The sequence below is a fragment of the Callorhinchus milii genome, unplaced genomic scaffold (genome assembly GCF_018977255.1).
Source record: "Callorhinchus milii isolate IMCB2004 unplaced genomic scaffold, IMCB_Cmil_1.0 Scaffold2, whole genome shotgun sequence".
Lineage (NCBI taxonomy): Eukaryota > Metazoa > Chordata > Chondrichthyes > Chimaeriformes > Callorhinchidae > Callorhinchus > Callorhinchus milii.
This window is the reverse complement of record NW_024704743.1, coordinates 46,004,399-46,022,411: the sequence shown is the minus strand read 5'-3', so window position 1 is coordinate 46,022,411 and position 18,013 is coordinate 46,004,399. Positions and strand designations below refer to the sequence as shown.

At 43.0% G+C, this 18,013-nt stretch overlaps 1 protein-coding gene across 1 annotated transcript in view; it reads left to right on the top strand.

The window, feature by feature from the left end:
* Positions 1 to 786: 786 nt before the first annotated feature.
* The window catches only part of azi2 (5-azacytidine induced 2), a 38,471-nt gene continuing 21,244 nt past the window's right edge, over positions 787 to 18,013 (top strand). The window contains exons 1-5 of the mRNA XM_042332096.1: positions 787 to 893; positions 9,849 to 10,140; positions 10,436 to 10,561; positions 12,787 to 12,886; positions 13,223 to 13,371. Of these exons, the coding sequence (XP_042188030.1) occupies positions 9,913 to 10,140; positions 10,436 to 10,561; positions 12,787 to 12,886; positions 13,223 to 13,371 (603 nt within the window). The 5' untranslated portion in view covers positions 787 to 893; positions 9,849 to 9,912. The remainder of the gene's footprint in view (positions 894 to 9,848; positions 10,141 to 10,435; positions 10,562 to 12,786; positions 12,887 to 13,222; positions 13,372 to 18,013) is intronic.

Sequence of the window (18,013 nt, the reverse complement as noted above, 5' to 3'; positions counted from 1 at the left end):
GAATTGATAAGATTAGCATAAATCGGTTGTTTCCACTGGTTGGGGAGTCCATAACCAGGGATAGAAGTATAAAACAGCAACAAGGAGATCTAAAAGGGACGTTAGGGGAACTATTTCATTGCAAAGAGTAGTGAGATTGTGGAATTTGCTGCCCGAAGCAGTGGTTGAATCAGACATTACAGATGCATTTAAGAGGAAGCGGAGAGCAACAAGGACGATCCCTGGTGTTAGAGGAATCAGCTGTATGCAACATCTGGATAAGCTAGGGCTCTTCATCTTGAGAGAAATCCAACTCAGTTGAGACCTCATTGGAGATATATAAAACTTTAGACGGGATTGAAAGAGTAAACCCGGATCAAAACTTCAGGATGTCTCCAGACAGCAGAACAAGTGGACATACATTTGGAGTTTTGAAGGGTAATTTCAAGACAAGACACCGGGAGGTTATTATTATTATTATATATATCCAATGACTGGGACAGGTTGCCAGTAGAGGCCAGTGCACTGGACTCATTTAAAGCAGAGGGTGATGCTGTGATGTTGTGAGGGTGTGTGTGTGTGGGGAGGGGGGGGTTAGTGAGGTTGATGGTGTTGATGGATGGGTTGAAGGGCCTTCTTTATCCACACACCAATCTTGTCCTCCTGTGAGCTCTGGTGACATCTACTGGGTCACCCCGTTTTGATTGACAGGCCGCGGTGATTGACAGGCGTCAAAGGGACAAAGGGAGGCGGGGCCGGGGGCGCGTCACCGCGCGAGGTTCTGACCCCGCCCCCCCCCGTGACGTGCGGCGGAGGCTCGGCGCCTGCGCGGTGGGAGGTTGCGGGTCGAAGGTCGCGGCGAGAGGCCTTTTCCTGGTCAACGGTCGCGGGTGGATGTGGCGGCGCGAGGAGAGGTGAGGAGGGGAGAGAGAGGGAGAGGGGAGAGGGGGGGAGAGGGGGACTGACGGGCTGTCACAGGGGGAGGGGACCCCCCCCTCACTGTGCACCTTCTGCAAAGTGTGGCCGCGGGGCGGAGGCCGCGTTACAGCAACAACCGGAGCCTGAGCTTCCCGACAGCCACAGCCCGTCACTGTGTCACTGTGTGTCACTGTGTCTGTCACTGTGTCTGTCACTGTGTGTATCACTGTGTCTGTCACTGTGTGTCACTGTGTCACTGTGTGTCACTGTGTCTGTCACTGTGTCACTGTGTCACTGTGTGTCACTGTGTGTCACTGTGTCTGTCACTGTGTCTGTCACTGGGTGTCACTGTGTGTCACTGTGTCTGTCACTGTGTCTGTCACTGGGTGTCACTGTGTGTCACTGTGTCTGTCACTGTGTCTGTCACTGTGTCTGTCACTGGGTGTCACTGTTGGTGTCTGTGTCACTGTGTGTGTCTGTGTCACTGTCTGTGTCACTGTGTCTGTCACTGTGTCACTGTGTATCACTGTGTGTATCACTGTGTCTGTCACTGTGTCTGTCACTGTGTCTGTCACTGGGTGTCACTGGGTGTCACTGTGTCTGTCACTGTGTCTGTCACTGTGTCTGTCACTGGGTGTCACTGTTGGTGTCTGTGTCACTGTGTGTGTCTGTGTCACTGTCTGTGTCACTGTGTCTGTCACTGTGTCACTGTGTATCACTGTGTGTATCACTGTGTCTGTCACTGTGTCTGTCACTGTGTTTGTCACTGTGTCACTGTGTATCACTGTGTCTGTCACTGTGTCTGTCACTGTGTGTCACTGTTGGTGTCTGTGTCACTGTGTGTGTCTGTGTCACTGTCTGTGTCACTGTGTCTGTCACTGTGTCGGTGTAACTGCGTCTGTGTCACTGTCTGTGTCACTGTGTGTGTCTGTGTCACTGTGTCTGTCTGTCACTGTGTCACTGTGTCTGTGTCACTGTCTGTGTCACTGTGTGTGACTGTGTCTGTCTGTATCACTGTGTCTGTCACTGTGTGTGTCTGTGTAACTGGGTCTGTGTCATTGTGTGTGTGTGTCACTGTGTGTGTCTGTGTCACTGTCTGTCACTTCTCTTTGACCGTGCCTTCAGCTCCCCTCTCGACTCTCTACCCCCTCCTCGCTCCCTCCCCTCCCCCTGACCATTTCCCCCCTCCTCGCTCCCTCCCTCCCTCCCCTCACCCTGACCATTTCCCCCCTGACGCTCGGGTCATGACCCAACTGTCCAGCGCTTTGGGACGTCCTCCCGACATGAAAGGCGCTTTATAAATAGAATCTTGTTGTTGTTGTTGTCTGTTGACAAGTATTTCGCTGGTCTTACATTAATGTCAGTGTCAGGATAGATCTTGTGCCGAAATATCATTGGAGATAAAATCTCAGGATTTTAATTCTACTTTGCTACTGATGTTGAATTTTTTTTTGTGGAAATTCCCAAATGTGCCCCCGAGTGCTGAGGTCCACCCCACAATGTGCCCCCAATCTCCGCTTTAGTGGTGCAAACTAGAGAATAAATACAATTTTGGGATAGCTATACTCGATTTAGAAACATAGGAAAACAACAATCAAAGGAGGACGTTCACCCCATTGAGCTTGTTCACCAGACAGATCTATTAATCTCAGTGCCCTGCCCTTTTAGCATACCTTTCAATTCACGTATCAAGCAGCTGTTTCTTAAACTCATATCCAATTGGTGGAACCATTGCTCAATGGGAAGGATGTGTGCCCGAGCGGTGGACAGGAAGATGGTGGCAATACTCTCACACATTTCATGGTGAGCTGTGTTGCCCACCGGAAAGCTCACAGGGAGTTCCTTGTACCTACCATCCACCTAGTGAGGGCTCAAACCTGTGCTTGTCGGATGTTGAAGGACCAATTAGTGACTTTCCTCCTTGGAGGGAGGTAAGCGGGGTTTCCTTGGAGTTGAACTGGCTCCAAGGTGACATTCCTAGCAATGGAATGTCGGAATCAATCCGGCCCTCTGTGGGAGTCTCGGTAGTCCGGTTCCTGATCAAGGTAGGTCCGCAGTATCCCGGGGCACTGCTGATGACAGCACACCCAGCCTGGCTCATCGGCAGGACTTGGAAGGGCAGACCAGTCACTTGCCAGATAGCGATATCAATGGCGGGTTAGCCGGTTAGGCTCCAGCAGTACCCCAACCCACACTCTGGGTTTCCCAAGCTATGGCTTTTGCCAACCTGCACCCTAATACCTTCCAGAATTAGGTAAACAGGATGTGTCCCACCAGGGAGAGTGCGCATTCCATTCCAACTAATCCCTATCTCTGGGATTTCCAAACGTAGGTGAGATGCACGGAAATCTCAGTCTGGTTCGGATACGCTTAAGCGTGGTTATGGATTTCCGCATGTGTCAGACAACCAGCTGACCAAAATATGTTTAAAAATCAATCTTTTCAACATTCCTATTGATTCCGGCTCCACACCTTATCACATATTCACAACCCTCTGTTTGAAGAAATGCTTCCTGATCTCAGTTCCTACAGTCTTAGTTCAAATTTTAAGACTATGGCCCCTTGTAATGGATTCCCCTACCAGAGGGAAGTGTTGCCCGCTATTTGACATGGCAATTCCTTTCTTTATTTTAAATGCCTCAATTTAATTGTCACTAAATCTCCTTTGCTCTAAGCATTATAACCATCAACTTGGGGTCAACTTCCACATGTACGAGGATGCCCAAATCTACTTCTCCAGCTGCGAATCCCAGTCTGCTGATGCCCTATCAGCGGACATCAAAGCCTGGATGAGCGTAAATTTCCTGCAGCTGAATATCAGAAAGTCTTTGGTTCCTGTCAATGTCTTCTCTCCTATAAGTCTGAACTCTTCAACCTCCCCAGGCTCTCCCTCAGACTCACTGAACCCGGATGCAACTAAGGCGTCAGGTTCGATCCCCAGCTTTCCTTTCTACCCCACATCTGTTCCCTGACTACTTTTTTCCAGCTTTGCCACATTGCGTATCCGTCTCCATCTATACATCACAACCGATGCAGCTGAAACCCTCATCCATGCCTTTGTCACTTCCAGGCTGGTTTGTTCTGTTGCCGCCTCGCTGGTCCCCCATTCCAGCTCCGCCATACACAAAATACAACTAATTCAGCGCTCCGCCGCCCAGATACGCACCCACATAAAACACACCAGTCCTTGCCAGGCTCCACTGGCTTCTAATCACCAAGCGGATCGATTTCAAGATCCTCTCACTTGTTTTCAAATCCCTTGATGACCTCGCACCTCCCTCCCTCCCTCTCTAACCTGCTCACGTCCCCACTCCAGCGCCCACTGCCTCCGCTCGGCTGGCTCCTGTTTGTCCCTCGTCGCCTCCACTTCACCAATGGTGGCCGTGTCTTCAGCCACTATGCCCCGAAACCTTGGAACTCTCTCCCTCAATCCCTTCGCCTTGCCCCATCCCTCCCCACTTTCAAATCCTGCCTAAAGACCTTCCTTTTTGATCGGGTTTACAGTCACCTCCCCCCTCCCTCTCCCCTTGACTCGGGGTCAGACTCCACCACTGTAAAGCACTCCGAGACGTTACCTCGTGTGAAGGGTGCTATGTAAATGCAAGTTGTTGTTATTTAAATTTACTCCAGATTGAAAGTGATGTACATTCGGAAATCTAATTCCAGCCCTACGACTTGCATCACTTTATCAGAATGACTTTGTAGTGGTGATTTCTCTCTGACCTATGTTTAAACTCTTCCTACACATACCAAATTGAAGTAGAGTGTGCAGTATAACTGAACTATTGGATCCAAATAATATGTTAACTAAATGGGATATTTAGATGTCTTTCTGTGTCAGTTATGTTATTTCCATTTTGCGTCTACCACATTGTCGCGTTTTTGCCTGAAAGGCTCTCTGCGTCAAGAATAGTTGCGGCACTAGCCATCTTACATTGCTTCAAGCTCTTTTAGTAGTAATGTCATTACTATTTATTTTGAGTGTTAAATACACAAAGTATGTGTGCAATATGGTCTGTGGTTCAGCATTGACTGTGGTATTGATCAATGTACTGCAGAGCTTGTTCCACTATCATTATATACTTTATGCAAATGAGAGTGATATGTTTGAGGAAGTTATTCTGGAAGACTATTAAAACAGTAGTATTTAAATGATGGGATAGAATTGACCTTTAGTTAGAAGTGTATGATGATATGTTCATCAGGTGGCTCTGTGCTCTTGCTATTAATGTAATTGTGTGACTTAATCAGCAGGAGGTATTCCTGTCGAAATATGGATATGAATTTCACAGCGGAAGAATTGTGAACCCAGTTGCATCTGATATGGATAAGCTGCATTGTACTGAGCCGCCAGTTACTCCTGGAAACAGCTATAGGGTGTGATTGATGCACTTTGTGTGCCGTGAAAACCACTCTTATCAACAGAAATTCAGACGTATACGTTCTGTTGGGTTTACCCTTATGGTTAAAGTACTGAAGCAAAAATTTTATTGTGCAAATGCTGAACATGTGATAATTTTAGCCACGGATTATTGTAGTACAGTTTTGTTGAGGTTCTATTTACACTTTTACTATCCTCTATGGAGATATTAATTTATAACCATTATCTCTGGTATAACTCTTTATTCCACCTGTTGTACTTTCTGTTCTGAGCCACTTGTACTAAGTTACCTATACACTTTACGGGAACAACAAGGATTGAATATGGAGCAGGCTCCCGATGGAGGTGGTTGAAGCAGGAAATGTTGATTAGATAGTTTTCTTTTAGGAAATAATATTCTAGGATATAGTAGTTATAGTATATATAGGTAGTTCATGACATATGTGCAAGCCACCACCAGGCAGGTGGAAGGCGAACTAGATGGACTTTGGTCTTTTTTTCATTGAGCATTTCTTATGTTCTTGGGTTCTTATGAATGAAAGTGGAAGTATAGTCCTGTTCATAAGCACTGTAAAATACATTGAAAAACATACTATTGTTTGTAATCATAGTACGGAGACTATATCAATTGGTTAGTTTTGATCTTTTTTATTTTGAAATTCACTTTGTTCCCAAGTTTTTTTTTTGTAATGTGCACTATTGCTGTCTAAGTAAGTAAAGGTAAAATAGCTTTCATAAGAAGTCAGCATTCAGGGAAAGGGAGGTCAGGAAAAAGTGTCTTTGGCGATGCATGATTATAAATAGGAAAATTAATTTCTGATATTGTCAAAAGATACTGTGTGCAATGCTGACTGGAATTTCAGTCCACCTGTAGCTTAAGAGAAACCAGAAATGTGAATGAGTAGATTTCTGATGTCTATGCCATATGGGTTTTCAAACTGTGGGGTGTGCTCCACTGAGAGGATGTGACGCGGTTATCGGGGTGGGGTGGGGGGGTGCGTTAGCATTGCCACCTGGCTAGTTTTTAAACCAGTCTGGCTGGCTTATATGGAGTCCTGTAGCTCAGTGGTTAGAGCACTCGCTTTGCAAGTGAGAGACCTGAGTTCAATTCCAGGCAGAGGGCGAAACCTTGGGCAAGTTTCCTTACTCCACACAGAGCCTAATAATAATCCCTCCAAAACCAAAAACAATAATAAATTGGTCATTTTCAATCTACGACTGTTTGTGGGACATTGCTGTGCGCAATTGGCTGCCGCGTTCGCCCACAAATATACAGTCAATTCACTTTACAGTGTGTTCTGTGAAGCGCTTTGGGACGTCCTCCCGACGTGAAAAGCGCTATATCAAATGCAAGGATTATTATTATTATTATTATTATATGGTTACCGGCTTTCACAGTGCAAGAGAGAGCGCACCAACCGGGTCAGAAACAAGGTGAGAGTGCAGATGCACAGCTACTGAGAGTGGCACGAGGCTGGGAGAGAACCTGCCAATGTGCTTCTGAGATCTGTGGCACTTGAATCTCCAAAGAGTAGGGTTGGGGAGGGCGGTGGTCATAGGAACATAAAATGTTTGGGAACCTCTGGCCCATACTATTTGTGAAACAAAGTAGTTACTTGTATTAAATATCACGGTCCTGAACAATGCTGAATAATCTTTGCAATGTCACAACTCATTAGAATCATTGGGTCGGCGACGGTTTCGATCCAAAAGGCGATTTTGTAGAATTTAGATTGTTTTCATTGTAATCAGCTAATAATAAATTGTCCATCATCGCTTACAGTAGCAGGCAAATTCATAGTGTGCCAGTGCATTGCACTTCAAGATCAGATCCAGTTCAAGGACTACACCTGGTTCTCAAATCGTAGATCTTTCTTTGAGCAAAAGCACTTAATTTATTTTCAGAACATTACTCACCTGTGTCCCTATTTCATCCTCAGTGCAGTCTGAAACCCTTATCCAAGTTGCAAAATCCTCGTCTTGAAGTTCCAAGTCCTTGTCCTCTCGCCGCATCCTACTTCCGAGATTGACGCAGTCTCCTCAAGTCCAGTGGTCCTGCATGTCACTTCATTTTCCCCAATTGGGCCAACTGCTCGTCCATTGCTTCATCCTATTATTGAAAGAGGAGCTTTCAGACACGGTGTCTGTCCACATTCTCTGGAACTTTCACCCCAAATCCTTTCACCTTGTACCATAAATCCCTGCTTTCAAAAACCTCCTTTAAAAACCTAATTTATTTGCGCCTTTGGATAATATTCTCAAAACACGGGGAGGACAAGTTTTCAGGGCTATGGGGAGAATGCGGAGGGGTGGGATTGATTTGGATGCGCTTTTCGAAGAGCCGGCGCAGACAGAATGGGCTGATTGGCCTCCATTTTGTGCTGTATAAGTCTATGATGATCTCTTTTACTCGTCCTTCTCAGTATAAATTTCTTCAAAACTTTAACTATGCTAAAGTGCTAATGATACGATCTATAGCATAGATCGCAAGGATGGGAGGAACATCAAAACAAATCACCCTGGTTGTAGCTTAATGCCCAATGATTAAATCAGAATTTAATAAGCAGAGAAACATCACTTTCCTGTCCATTTGATTTGGGAAATATGTACAGTCTGGAGAAGCAGCAGAAAGAGGTTACGCTTTTATTTTTTTGATGTGAAAATGTAGAGTAATAGTATTTTTAAATAAGAGTTGCTCTTTTGACCCCTATTCACTTGGACTTCAGTGTTATTACAAGCTGATGGCAGTAACCTGCTGCAAGATATTTATCATTGCCATTCTGGCAGCCCACGAGAAGTGCTTTACTTGTTGCCTGTATGGAAGTGTCTATCTTCTGCTTGATCTTTCCTCGTGGAAACATGGTTGGATAGTAACTCACCATGTATCCATTGGCATGATTTCAGTCCCCAAATTGTATGCTTCAAATCTTAACCTGTGTTATGATTATAGAGAATATTAGGTTGAACGATGATTTAAACATTACGTCATAGGGATTTCAGCTGAGAAAGATTCAGTGAAGGCAAAGAAGACAATGATCGGTTTTAAAAATATTGTGGAACATTGTTTTATTATTTTTTAAAAATAAAAATAACTTAATTCCAATGGAATAAATGGCCAGTAATAATTCCTTCAAAAAAAATAATGATAATTTGGTCACTCAATCCACAACTGTTTGTGGGACACAGATGTGCGCAATTAGCTGCTGCATTTTGCCCACAAAGTACAGTCACTACACTTTACAGTATATTCCGTGAAGTGCTTTGAGATGCATCGAAGACTTGATAAGACACTGTATTAAATGCAAGAATTATTATTATTATTCACGTTGAGGTTTATGTAGATTTCTTTTGTTTCAGGATTATGGACATCCCAATGACTAAACAGATTTTAAAAAATTCCACCCGTTAATGCTGACTCAACGGCATTTTGTCAGAGTATTTTATATCCATTGACAGTCATATGCCTGTAGTTAGTTATTCAGAAACTGCTGGAATATCACAATGGTCTAAGTGACTGTAGCACTTTCATTCTGCTCTTTAATCGATGAAACTGGTTTTGCAAAGAGCTGAGTATGGACTCTAAATAGAGAGGGCCTATTGACGTGGTTTCTGACAATTGAGAGCTGCTGAATCCAACTGTTTAACACCGTGTTGTGCTGTGTGTGACTTCAGACTGATGTTTCCTATACCAGATCTTGCCCCTTCGCTCTGTACCTCCCCCAGACTCGTTGACAGATAAACGATATTATAAGAATAGTATTGCGTGTGACGTTGGGGCCTAATCTGCTGCAGCCGTTGTGTTTTCCTTTGTAAACCCATCTGCTGTGTTTACCAATAGCCACTTTTGCAATCTGATGGCCTATTGACTGTTGAAGAGGTCAATCCTACTTTAAGATGTGAAAGACAATGAACACATTTCTGGATAAATGGGTGTGTTTCAGGTCGTGTCGAGTGTATTTATTTGGTTGATCTCTGACAGCTTTGGCAGCAAAAACTAATTGCTCAGAGACTTTAGTTTGGAATAATTAATTTGTCGTTGCTACGGATAGCATATGCACATTATAAAATGATCCCAGGCCGAGCTTGATCTTCTGGATTCGTATTATATTAGCAACATACTACATTTAAAACTATACATAGCAGAAGTGTGCGTCTATAGTCATCAGGTGGAGATAGGACTTTAGATCCACTTGATTTTGGATCTGTGATAAGTATTTCAGAGATTTTAATTTTGGTGGTACTCTTTCACCCCCTTCGTGGGCTTAGCAGACACCTACAAAAGTGCAGTTGAGATGCCCAACTCATAGAGCGAGGAGAATGTACCTGTTACTATACTGTTTGTTGTGAGAGAAATAAGTTCTGTCTTGAAAATAAGACAGATTGCTGATTCAGCAGAGAGAGGTTTGGGAACAATGTAGGAAGAGGATAACACTGACTAAATGCATTTGGCCTTTTCTCTTTTTTACCTCTCTTGTATTTTCTGTACGGCTTGTTTTGTAATTATTGTGTGGTGAATTAATCCTGCTAAAAAATAATTTTCTGTGTTTTTTGTTCTTTTTGTTTTTACCAGCTTTGATAAGTAGCCTGTGTAGCCCGGCTGGCGGCAGAGATATCGTTTCCATGAAACATTGATCATGGAAGGGTTACTTGTGGAAGATGATATCTCTATTCTGAACCACGAAGAAGCAAGCCCTGAGGCAGTACACTTCAGGGATAGCCCAATTGCAACTTCTTCAGGAGATGAATCCGTTGCTTCCCATTTTGCACTTGTCACAGCATACGAAGACATTAAAAAACGACTGAAGGAAACGGAAAACGAAAATTCTGCTCTGAAGAAACGAGCCCGGTCCTTGGAAGGAAGGGTAGCCTGTTTCTGTTAACCTGTATCATTTCTTGTATTTCTTTTATGCCATTTTAGTAGCTCATTTTAAAGTCAGTGTTGCATTTTCTGATGCAAGTTACACTATTGTACTGCACTCCATTGGGTGCAGTCATATTTTTCATAATTTTGTGATTGTTCTTGAGGCAACGGTGTACAGACCCTCCCCCTCTTGCACCCTTCACTTGGAGCGCTTAAATGTAAGAATTAGTAAATGAATTACTGCCCAAAAGAAAAGTGTCTCTTTTTTCTAAAGTGTTTTTTTTCTATATCTTTAGCTTCTCAGCACTTCTGTTGACAATGAAAAAAGATCACTGGGAGATGAACAAGTGAATAAAGCTTTCCAGGCCTATCGGGAAGTCCGTATTGAGAGAGATAAGATGAAACAGAAACTGGAAAAAATGGTATCTATCATTTATTGAGCTGTGAGGATATACACCAAGAAGTTGAAGTTTTTAACGTGGTTGATGTAAAAGCGAAAGAGAAACTCATTTATAATATTTTTCCAGATGTGCAGACATTGCAGTTACATTAAGACCTCAATTGGCTGGACCAGTGGCGAGGACATTTGGTCCAGCAACCGGAATTTCTTATTCAGTGTAATTGCAATGCCAGTACAGATTTTTACCAGCTTTTTTTTGACACTGACTTTTTTCAGTGTCGAAAAATGCCAGTAAATGCTGGTCCCGGCATTGCGATTGTTTGAACAAGCTATCTTATGCTCCCGGAGTTCAAACTGAGTCAAAAGTCAATATCCCTGTCTGGCCACTGAAGGCCAGCGAGCACTGTGAGGCAGGGCACATACTTGGAGAGTGAGATCACTGGCATTTTACACACCATGGGCCCCACGGAATTAAAAAAAAATGTCCCATTTCAGCCCCATCTGACTAGCTACGATTTCCGGATACCCACAGTCCGGTAAGCCAGTAATTGGACATCACCTAAAAAACAAATTGGCTACTGAACTTACTTTAAAAAATTCCATCAAGAATTGTACTGTAGTACCACATTGTAACAGCCCTTCTCTCTCTCTCTCATCTGTGTGTCTCTGCCACTCTCTCTGACTCTCATCATTCACTTTTTTTCTTGCTTTGCCTCTCTATCTCTCTCTCTTTGAGTCCCTCCTACAATCTATCTCTTTCTCTACAATATATCCATCTCTAACTGTAAACTGTAATGTAAAAATGTTAAGACATCATCGATAGCAGCAAAACAATATTTGTATGAAGTTGTGCACATACACGTGTGGAAGGTTATTAGTATTGTGGAGGAGACATCAAGTTCCCATCAATCACGTGCACAACTTTGTATTGTTAGCTTCTTTAGAAACTTTGCACATGCACACTACAGTATTTTTGTTGGCAGGTCCCAAGTAGGCTGTGATGTTCTTAGCATTTCTTAGCAATTATCAGAGTTTCCGTAGAAACCTCATACAATAATAATCCTAATAATCCTTGCATTTGATATAGCGCTTTTCACGTCGGGAGGACGTCCCAAAGCGCTTCACAGAACACACTGTAAAGTGAATTGACTGTATATTTGTGGGCGAACGCGGCAGCCAATTGCGCACAGCAATGTCCCACAAACAGTCGTAGATTGAAAATGACCAATTTATTATTGTTTTTGGTTTTGGAGGGATTATTATTAGGCGTGTGGAGTAAGGAAACTTGCCCAAGGTTTCGCCCTCTGCCTGGAATTGAACTCAGGTCTCTCGCTTGCAAAGCGAGTGCTCTAACCACTGAGCTACAGGACTCCAACACAACCAGTGTTTTTACCAGTATTTTGAAGGTCATGCATCCGAGCTTCCGGTTCAGAGACCTATACAAATAAACAGCATTCCATTATATGGTCTTGAAATTTAGATTAATCTTCAGCACGTCCTCGCAAGCTTGCAATAAGTGTCCAGGATAAAAATCCAGGTGCTACAGTGTCCACAAGAATATATTTTAATATCAATTAAAATTAGGCTTGGTATGACATTTTGTGTTCTGCTATATAGTTAGGCCTATATCTACAATGTAGTGCAGGTGTTCCTTAGCTTCTAGTTGGGCCAGTGAGGTCTACTTCCAATCAGTGTGTGGAACTTCTCATCTTTTTTCACCGATTTTGGACAACTGTGTCTACAGGAATGTGGTTCCTTGTGTACCAGAGCAACATGGAACTGCATTCCAATAGACAGGAATACCGTGCATGAACGTCATTGTTCTTGTAGGAGCCTGGACAGTGAGTGTTGGCAAGCTGTTTATCTGTGGAGGCGTGTAGGGCAACCTTGAGCTCCCTTCTCGACATCTACAAAGATGTACCTCCAGCAGGGAGCGGTTGGTCGATCGTGATCAGAACAAGGAATCCAAGTTGTGTTTCCTTTGCCCAATCTGAGGCTGCTGAGATAATCTCTAAACTTCCCCTTAATGCCATCTCGCTGAGATCAGCTATTGCAGTACAGGCAGGAAATAGAATCTCGGTTCTTCCTAGTCTGTTTGACTCGGCTACTCACTGGATAAACTCACTGAGCCATTGCGGATGACTATATTTCTATAGCTATGGCTCCTGGAAGAGTTAGTTAAGGCATGTTGTTTTTTTTATTCTCTGTTGCATGTTATTGACAGAACATGTTGTGTATTTTGCAAAGATCCAGGAGCAGATGGATTCTGTGAGAATTCTGAATGAAACTCTACAGGCCAAAGAAGTAGAGGTTCTTCAACTCCGAAGTGAAGTTGAAACTCATCAAGGTACACAACCTAATTCACTGCATCGGCTGATATATTGTTTTGAAAAAAAATTGGCGGTGAAATCTAATGATAGAATTTAAATCAAATGTTTCTGATAAAATGATTTAATTATTGATGCATGCAGATCTGATGCATTATTGAAAAGGATCCTTGATATTATAATAATAATAATTCTTGCATTTGATATAGCACCTGATCACATCTTCGAAATGTCTCAAAGTGCTTCACAGAATATTCTGTAAAGTGAATTGACTATATTTTGTGGGTGAAATATATATCTGAAGTTTTGACAGAGAAACCATGTTTTATGGTGTGTTTATTTTTGCTATTGGGTAGTGATGGACTCTCTGCACAGAACTCAGAATTCATGGGACAAGGAGAAAGCAATTAACGAATCGATGGTGCATGCTCTCAAGCAAGAGTTGGAGGTTTTTAAATGGGAATGCAATTCCCTAAGAGTGGAGCTGCAGAATTGCAAATTGAAGGTAAGACTCCTGTTTAACTTTCAGATTTGTTTTCCAGTAAGCTTTCAAAGCTAAGCTCCTTCTCCCTGTTCAACCTTTGAAATGCTCTTACTTACTGAGGGTGTTGATGGTTTCTTTGAAATATGGTAGTCAACAAATTCTGGAGCAAATGTAGAACAATGTCACATCAAAGATTGAAAAAAGCTTGTTTCGTGCTCATATGCTGTATCAGTTCTTGAGAGAAAGTAATAGGTTTGCATATACCTGCCAAAATGTGTTACAAAATAATTTTACGTTTGTGTCACTTGAAACAAATTGTAACTGTTTTAACCACATTTGTCCACTAGATGGCGACCCAGTCCTTCTAGTACTCCATGGAAACGCAGGCAATCTTATTTTTATACTGTATACAAATCTGTTTCCTTTTCGTTAGAGCAGTTTTACTCGATCCAAAAATGTTTTGATTTGCAACGCTTTGAGCGTTGATGATTTAACTTGTTTTGGTAACATTCTTTTTCCCTACGTCGGTATGGGACACTCGGCCAGTGCTTCATGTCAGCCCCAAAACTATATAATTATTTGACTTCATTTGTCCAATGACCTTCCCATATCAAACCACAATATTACATCAACTAAAATAAAGAAATCAAAATATTGCAAATGCACAGTTGGTTAATGATTTAGGTGCCGCCCGCAATAAGAACTCAGCAATTCGTCAACAGCAACTTGCATGTATGTAGTACCCCTCACGTAGGATAGCGTCTCAGAGTGGGTTACGGTGACATAGCGCAATGCCCAGCCGGAGGGGGGTGACCGTAAGCACAGTCGAAGAGAAAGGTCTTCAGGCACATGCTGAATATGTGGAAGGAGGGGGCAGGGCAGAGGAATTGAGAACGTGTTTTATTTATTTTTTTATTTATTTTATTTTTCTTCCAACCTCCTGCACACCACCCGCCCCTCTTCTTTTTTGCATGTACCCATTTTATGACACTAAAAAAGGCAAAAATGCCACTACAAAACAATTTGGTGTCAAATTTGGTTCTCAATGGACTTATCTATTTTATGGACTTGTAGCCATCAGCGGCAGTATGAAAGCAATCGATGGTCTGTTCTCATGGGATGTACATGTCCTCAGAAAAAGAAAATGGAGGGTGAAGAAAGAAAGATACTGTTTGAAAATTTGGAGCAATTTGTCAGTGAGTGCATGTGGCACCGAAGCTGACATTCACTGGTTTGCACTCCGCTTTGCGCCGAGTTGCTACCCCCGTGTGGAGGGCCCTATATAAATGTAACTTACTGCTGTTGTTGCACAATATTGAAAGCAACCAAATTAAAGCAGAAATGAAGCACATATTCCTTCACACTCACATTCTCCTTTCTGGCTAATTAAGCCCATTATTGGTTGAATTGTTGCAAATGCTTTATATGCAAACCATATATATAATCTTGTCCATGTTGGAAATAGCCAGTTTTCAGACAGTTTACGTTTTGTTTAATTGAATCACTGAGGTGGTGAAATCAACCACTTAGAACAACCTGTTTGTTACGGTTTAGCAGAAGTAATTTATGAGCCATATTTAGAGTAGTAAAGTTTGAGTCAAGTCGAAGCTTGCAATGATAGTTGTTCAGGTTCAAAGCAATGGTTCAATACCTTTGGATGCAGAGTCCATTATTTTATCAATTAATATAGAGTCCATTGTTTTATTTTAACTTCAGCTCTTACGCAACTCCGTGATCTGTTGGCAAATTAATTTAGCTTGCATTTGATATATCATCTGTGAAGTCAAGTCCGAGTTGGGCAGGGGACGTGACCACAAGCACGGTCAAAAAGGAAGGTTTTCAGGCGGGACTTGGAAAAAGGGGGGAGAGGAGGCAAAGTGGAGGGGTTGAAGGAGACTGTTCCAGAGTTTTGGGGCGTAGCTGCTGAATGCGCAACCGCTACTGGTGGAGCGGAGGGTGTGATGGACAAGAAGGAGGCCGGTGCCAGTCAAATGGTGGTGCTGGGTGGTGTATTGGGAAGTGAGGAGGTCGGAGAGCGAGGTGCCAGGGAGTGAAGGGATTTGAACACAAGTGTGAGGATCTTTAAGTAGATCCATTTGGTGATGGGGAGCCAGTGGTGCAAGAAGATACAGTTTGTTTTTAATGATCAATCTGAAGGACAGCAACTCTGACACTTGCAATGTTGCTTACCCAGAACCTTTCTGGAGTGCAATTATTAATTTCAATCTCAATGTGTATTCCTTTGAGATAGCGCTTTATCACGTCCTTGATGTATCAAAGTGCTTCACAGAATATACTGTAAAGTGAATTGACTGTATATTTTGTGGGTGAAACGTGGCAGCCAATTGTGCACAGCAGTGTCCCACAAACAGTCATGGATTGAAGTAAACAATTTTTTTGAAGGAATTATTACCTCTGGAAAAGCAATCAGCCAATCGACTAACAACCGGGTTCCTACTTACTGCGAGGTAAACAGGTATGCGGAGTAATGAAATGTGCCCAACGTTTTGCCCTACCAGGAATCAAGCCCAGGTAGTCTCTTGCGAGGCGAGCGCTCTAACCACAGAGCTACAGGACTCTACATCTCGGGGACTAGGTGTGGTTTTGTGTATTGCGCATCTGGGACCAGTATAATTTATTTTTATCTTTGCCACATTGCTCACCTCTGCCCTGTCTCACACCAGACACCACTGTACCCCATAACCTTCTAATCCAGAAGTGCCTTCAACTGAGCCAAAGTGGCGCCTGTGTCATTCATTATTTATTCAGTGAGCATAATCCAGGTGAAACAGTTTGTTGAATGTGTGAGACGAAGGTCAATGGGTGTGGGTGTTTTTGTGCGATTATAAGTGAGAGGGACTGTGTGGGTGTCTTGAGTGTTTTGGATGGATGAGAGTCGCGGTGACAGAGGTGATTGCATCTTGGGGACGAGGTGTGATTTTGTGTATTGAGCATCTGGGACCAGTATAATTTGTTTTTATCTTTCTCACATTGCTCACTTTTGCCCTATCTCACACCAGACACCACCTAACACCTCATGCATGTCTTTATTACCTTTATAGATACACTCCTAACATGTCCACCTAGTTCAAAACTCTAGCTCATCCCAAACTCTGCATCCTCACCTGCACCAAACTCTGCATACCTATCCCTGCAGTCCTCACTCGGCTCCGCTGTCTCTGTCTCCTAAAGATCAACTTCAAGGTCTCTGCTCACCCCCTGCGCTTGGCTAATTGCTCTACTGAGTGTCTCCCAGCTCCTTTGTGCCAAGTCTCTTTACCCCTCTGACTTTAAATCAGTTTGGTTCAGTTATTAGCACTCTCGCCTTTCCGAGAAGTTTGTCGGTTCAAACCCCACGTCCGAGGTAAGAACCATTTTCTATCCTGACACTATTGTAATGCTAGGGGTGTGTGCTGCATTGTCAAAGGTCTCCGCCCTTTAAACTGAGATCCTGTCTGCCATTTCAGGTGGATGTTACAGATCCCATGGCACTATTTGAAAAGAGAAGTAAATTTCTCCTGGTTTCCTGGCTAACAATTCACCAAATAAAATCAGTCTTTCACTTCATGGCTGTTTGTGAGACATTGCTTTTTCGCAAAAGTGGCTGCTGCATTTATCCCCAAAATACATACTGTCATACCACTTTATAGTAAATCCCATGAAACGCTTTGATACATCTTGATGATGTGCTAAGATGCTATATTAAATGCAGGGATTTTTATTACTAATAAAAAAATTATTTGATCTCCCGACTTCCCTTCTTTGCTCAGCATCCAACCCTATGTTGTTGTTTATGGAACTTTGCTGAGGAGCGTGTACTATGAACTGGACGCCTTCTTTAATCTGGCAACCTGATGTCATCTATCAGATAAGATTTAAAAAAAAAAAAAAATCCTCTTTGCTCCCCATTCTTTCTCCCTCCCACACCACTTTCTGGCGGGGAAATAAAACATGGTCCTCTCACTATTACCTCCCACAACAACAAGGCTGTGATTAGAAATGTGCTATTTGTGGAAATGGGTACAAACCTCATGCACCATGATGTAATGGTCTTATACACCAATATTCTGCACCATAGTGTTGTCCTGTGCTACGTGCCTTCTGCCCCCTCCACTCCACCATCAGCAACTATAGCCCTATACTCTGGAACTCCCCTCACCCACTCTACCCCCTCTGACTCACCCCTTTTTTTTGCCTTTAAGTTCCATCTTAAAATCATACCTGTTTGTCCACCCCCATGGATGCCTCCACCTTTCTTCCCACCCTCCCACTCCCTGTTTGGCATTGGAGCCTATGTTTGTAAAGCACTTCAAGACATTGCCCTACCCAAAGAGTACTATGTAAATAGAAGTTGTTGCTATCTCATTCCCTGCCTACAAAACCCTCACTATACAACAACAACTTGCATCTATATAGCGCCCTTCATGCAGAGTAGTGTCTTGGAGCGCTTGACGATGGTGGTTTGTTGTCGAGCCTGGGGGAAAGGGGAGGTGGCCATATGCACGGTTGAAGAGGAAGGTCTAAACATACTTTTCAATCATGTTTTCGCTCAGTACTTATTTCCCTCTGCATCTACCACATGAAGTGCTTTGAAACTTCCTTTTATATGAAGTTGCTGTATAAATCAACTTATTTTTGGGTTGATAGAGCAAGTTAGTAACTG